We start from the raw sequence: 5,176 nt of genomic DNA on the forward strand, positions 1-5,176 counted from the left end.
CTATAGCAAATCCACTGTGCAGAGCAATGGGGATTAAACACAATTCTGCATGTTTCAAAACCCATACAATTTTCAGGAGGAATTATCTGTCACTGTAATCCCTGCAGCTCTGTTTATCTCTGATCAGAAAGGCGAGTGCCAAATTGGCACACTGATGCACGTACCAAAAAAGAGCGTGCCTATAAGCACAGATCATGATTTGCATACTTATTAGCCTTGACTGCCAGGGAACATTCTGGTTCCTTTGTAAGCACAGAAACAGTAAAAATATGCTAATAGCAGCATATAAAATTTGGCCTTTAGCCAATCTGTCAATATTGAAAGTACTTGCCTGTAATATAGTGGGTAAACAACCTGCTGTATAGAATGATCCAAGGCATGATATGAACTTGCTGAAATTTAGTCATTTTGTGCCTGAAAACCTCACAGATCAGAAAGTGAAACATAAGCATACATGCAAGACAGATGTCACACTGACTTTCTATGCTGTTATCTGTTTGCTGCCTTCTTTTCTGCTTTGCAAAGTTACTCATTCAAGAAGCCAGAGGATTGGTGTGAATTCCCCAGAGAATCACTTAATTCACCCTCAAAGCTGCAGCAGGGTAGGTTTAGACTGCACATTAGGAAAAAATTCTTCACAGAAAGAGTGGTTAGACACTGGAATAGGCTGCCCAGAGAGGTGGTGGAGTCACCATCCCTGAATGTGTTTAAGACTCATTTAGATGTGGTGTTAAGGGATATGGTGTAAGGGAGAACTTTGTAGAGTGATGGTTGGACTCGATGATCCCAAGGGTCTTTTCCAACCTAAATGATTCTATGATTCTATGATTCTATGAAGTATGTCCTCCATATAGACACCATTTCTTCTCTTCCCTGTACAATAAAGAAAAAATGTCTCCTGACATAAATGCTATAAAGTCATCTCTTTCTTACTACTGTCAAGTACAGCTTTTCCCCACAGAAATGATCATCAAAACCTATTAAAAGCATGAGGCTTCACTGGCTTCTCCAAGGTTGATCCACCATTGCAGAAGCCAAAACCTTGAGCAGCAGCCAAAACCTTGAGCAGCAGCCAGTTCAATTTGCCTCCTCCTTCCTGAACCCCTTCCTCTGACTGGGAGGAGAGAGGAGAACACCACCTCTGCTCCTCATCCTTTGAACATTGCTCCAAGGAACATACAGTCTCTTTGGATGGTTCTAAGTTGCCTCGTCACAGTGTCGTCAGACCCTACATCGTGTAGTAGGAGTGGGTGATAACCTGCAGGGTTCAGGTCTTGGCAGCCTCTCAGTGACGTCCCGAGTGTGAGCTCCTGGTGGGCAGCAAACTTCTCTGGAGAAATTGTCTGGACGGCAAAGAGCTGCTTCAGCGCCTCCCAGTAAGGAATCTCCAATTGCTAATACCTTGCGTGCTTTCCTAGTGGCACAGGTTCTAATGCGGGTGGGTGGCTCAACTCTGCCGGCTTGACTTTTCCTGGATCCTGTCCGTTACTCCCATGCCCTGAATTCCCCAATCCCGGACTATCATGTCTGCATCCTAGCCCCTCTACCACCTCTGTGAAACCCTCCCCTTGCCTGGCACCAGAGAGAAGGAGCTGTAGCCAGACCAAGCCCAGGGTCGTGCAGATCAAGACAGAAGCAGATGGATGGCGACGCCCCAGAATCAGAGCTGCTTTGAAAATTGTAGTATGCGTGTGTTAAGTAGGGATTGGCCACATCATGTTGTACCTGAATGGTAGAGAGAGGTAGAAGAACCTCATGTAAAACCGCATTCAGGGTGCGCCAATTTGAACGGGACACCTCATGCGCATGAATAAAGCGTTACTCTTGAATTTCTGTACTTTGCATCCCAGCCTCTCTCCTGGCTTGGCACAGGCCAGTTGTGAAGGTTTCCAAACCCCTCCCATGGTTGGAAGGGGCTGCGGGGACAGCCAGCACCCCCCAACTGCCTCAGGACCTGCCGACCTGCCAGTCCCTCCCACACACAGCCCAAGGGTGTCAGGGGCACAGAAATGCCCTCAGACACCCCCCAGAGCTATCTTGCAAGCCTGAGATCTCCTGGCGGCAGAGGGAACTGTGCAGAGACCCTTGTGAAGCAGTATGTCAAGGGCTGTGGCAGGCTTTCAGTGGCCGAACCCCGTCTGCAGGACATCTTGCCCCCAACGCGACTGAGTTCCAGCATGAAGCTTCACAGTGACAGCGCAGAGTGCTAGTTCGGGTGGCTCGTTGATCCAAGGCAGCTGTGAAGGTGTCCACTTCTCCAGAAGGCACATCAGCAGTGTACCACGGGCAGTGATGGCTTGGGCAGACACTCAGTGACTCGCTGCACCTCTGGCTACACCCTGGGGCGGTGCTTCTGAGAGGAGCTGGCATTTTGCTCTCAGATTGGGCTCGGAGGAGAAGCTCAGAGCCCGGGGCCAGGAGAGACAGACAGCAGAGCTGGCCCCAACTAGGTCTGCTGTGATAAAAGGCAAGAGTTGGTTTTAAAACAGCATGGCCCTCGCAGAGCCCGGAAAAGCCACGTCCCTTGGGCTGATGGGCACCAGGCACCCGTTGGGCTTCTTTAGCACTCAGACACGGGCAGTTCTTTTGACGTGATAACTATCGAAGATCTTCCAAATCTTCTCCCATAGACCATCCTTGGATTTCCACTAGAGGTGTCCCAAAGACAGGGATGAGTGCAGCTCTCCTGCCGCCATGGCTGCTGCCAGGCCACTGCTTCTCAGAAACGTGGCACGGACTGCGCCAGTGCATGCCTGGAATTGGAGGCATCTCAAAAGCTTTCTTTAACCTTGCTGCACGTGTTAAGTCTCCCGTGTTAAAGTGGTGGGAACCCAAGCTTGAGGTGACGAGAGGGTGTGGAGCATGAGTCTCATGCTGGTACAGGAGCCAGAGCCGCCAGAGCCCCGCTCTGCCGTCGTGGCACTTGTCCCCCGTGCAAAGGGCTCCCCACTCGGCCCGCGTCATTCCCACCTCGCTGGGGTCACCCGAGGGCAATGCTATGGCGCTCCCAGGGCTTACTTTGTGTATGGCCCCCAAGGAAGCCACGTCAGGCTCCCTCCCTGCGGAGCCACACAGGCAATGTGCCCAGCTGTGGAGGGTGACAAATTATTCCCATTGCCCCAGCGCAGGAGCACAGGCACGATGGGGAGCCGTAGCTAGAGAATCAGTGAAACCAGAGCCCACCACATCAGCACTCAGCCCCCTGTGCCCGCATTCCCCAAAAAACTGATGCGCACTCACTCAGAGATGCGGCTTTTGTTCAAACACATTCTTTATTGTCAACTTTGCGCAAAGTAGAGCTCCTAGAAGGAAGGGATGCTCTTCAAAGATGCACGGGCAGTCAAGGGGACACAAACACAGCTCTGTCCGGGAAGACCTCTTTCAGTCTCCGCAGAAGACCAGTCTTGTGAGCCGACCTTGCACTTCCTCAAAGTCATGCAGTGCCTTGGCGTGGGCAGCTGGATCCTGCAGCAGGCACTGGAAGAGGTTGATTGGCTCAGCCGCTTGGAAGGCTGCGGGCAAGACGATGTCCTCAGGCGTGTTCTCATTACCAAAGAAGAAGTGGTGCAGGCGTTTTTCCTCCAAGCAGCCGTGCAGGTACCACATGATATCCTGCAGCCGCATCAGGAATTCCCTCCTTCTCCAGCTTGACGGGGGTATGGTGTTCAGGAGGTGCATCACAACCGTTTTCAAGACATCAGAGGAAAAGCCTGTGCCCACCAGGCTACCAGCGCAGAGCTGCAGGCATTTGAGGTGGGAGGTGTCACGCGGGGCCTGCCTGGCCACATGCCTGAAGAACTTTGCCTCTGCCACATCATAGGTCTCTGCCCACGTGGTGCTTGGGGTGAAGGCGGCTTCTGCAGTCTGGCTGCTCAGGAAGATGTCCGAGTCACCTCGCTGCACCCCAAACATCATCTCAATGAAGAGGGATCTCCCGGAGGCGTTTGTCAGCTGCAGCTTGCAGGAGCGGCTGGAAGGCAGCACCTTCATAGTGTAGAGACGCGACTGAGGCATCTCCCGCCAGGCTGACCTCACCAACTTCTGGAACCAGCGGGCAATCTTCTCGATATCTAGGTAGGAGCCGGTGCAGAGGATGCCTAGGAAGCTCAAAACCTGATTTCTGCCTAGCCCCTCCTCGCGTTGGTGGAGGAAGCACAGCACATTCTCCATGCCTTGGTCCCTGGTGCAGGTGCACTCCAGCTCCACGCGAACGCAGTTCTTTGCCGGCATCTCCCCCGCAGCGCCCAGCTCCAGGTGGAAGGTGTGCCCCCGGGGGGGCTTCATGGGCACAAGCAGGCGGTAGACAGCATCATGCCCAGCGGGACTCCAACCTTCAAAGGCGCTGCCCACCCCGATGGCTGGCTGCAGCGCCGGGAAGAAACTATTTGACAAGCGTTCTTGTAAAACAGTGAGGAGGTCGCTCGCCAGCTCTTCCACCACCTGTCTCCTGTAGGCCATGCTCTTCACTGACAATCGGATGCGCTTTGTGATAGAATTCAGCAGACACCTCTGATAATCATCAGCATCTTCTTCTTCACTTTCATCCTCCTCCAGCTCTGTGCTGCTGCTGGAGCTCTCCTCTTCATGGCCGATCTCTGGCTGTCGCCTCCTTTTCCGGCGCCACCAGCAGAGCCTGAAGAGCAGGACTGGGACTCCAGCAATCGCCCAGAACTGCCACTGCTGCAAGGCAGCAAAGACGAGGCCTCCCCAGGCAAAGGCTGGCTTCTGGCTCCTCTGCTCCAGGCTCCTCTGCTCCAGCTCCTGCAGCAGCCAAGTCATCCGAGCCATCAGATGCTCCGCACGCTGCTGCACATGCTCGCGCATGGCCTCGTCCAGCTCATCGCCAACCATTGGCAGGAGCCGGAAGATGCTTAGCACAAGCAAGGCGAGGACCCTTATTGCAGCCATAGCCTGTAGGAGTAAGGCCTGTGCCCAGCCCAAGGGCCAGTGGCTGGGCCCTCGATGCTGGGTGAGAACCCACCCCGCGGGGGCCGGCATTTCTGCCCCGGCCCTGGTCCAGGCCAGCCTCCCCCCGCCAGCCCACTCACCGCTAGCCCAGGCCATACTGGGGCAGCGCTGCTGCTGGCGCCTTTTATAGCTGCCCCCCATTGTGACGCATCCCCTGTGGTGTCCCAGGCGACAGAGCGCATCACAGGCCGGCAGCCAGCCCTGCCCT

General features: G+C 54.2%; 1 protein-coding gene across 1 annotated transcript; it reads right to left on the reverse strand.

Annotated features, from left to right (window-relative positions):
* Nucleotides 1-3,381: 3,381 nt before the first annotated feature.
* LOC141743209 (inositol 1,4,5-trisphosphate receptor-interacting protein-like 1) lies at nucleotides 3,382-4,908 on the reverse strand. The gene has a single exon (XM_074586935.1). The coding sequence runs from the start codon at nucleotides 4,906-4,908 to the stop codon at nucleotides 3,382-3,384; it is 1,527 nt and encodes a 508-aa protein (XP_074443036.1).
* Between the last annotated feature and the right edge of the window lie 268 nt (nucleotides 4,909-5,176).

This window comes from Larus michahellis, chromosome 4 (genome assembly GCF_964199755.1).
Source record: "Larus michahellis chromosome 4, bLarMic1.1, whole genome shotgun sequence".
NCBI classification, from domain to species: Eukaryota; Metazoa; Chordata; class Aves; order Charadriiformes; family Laridae; genus Larus; species Larus michahellis.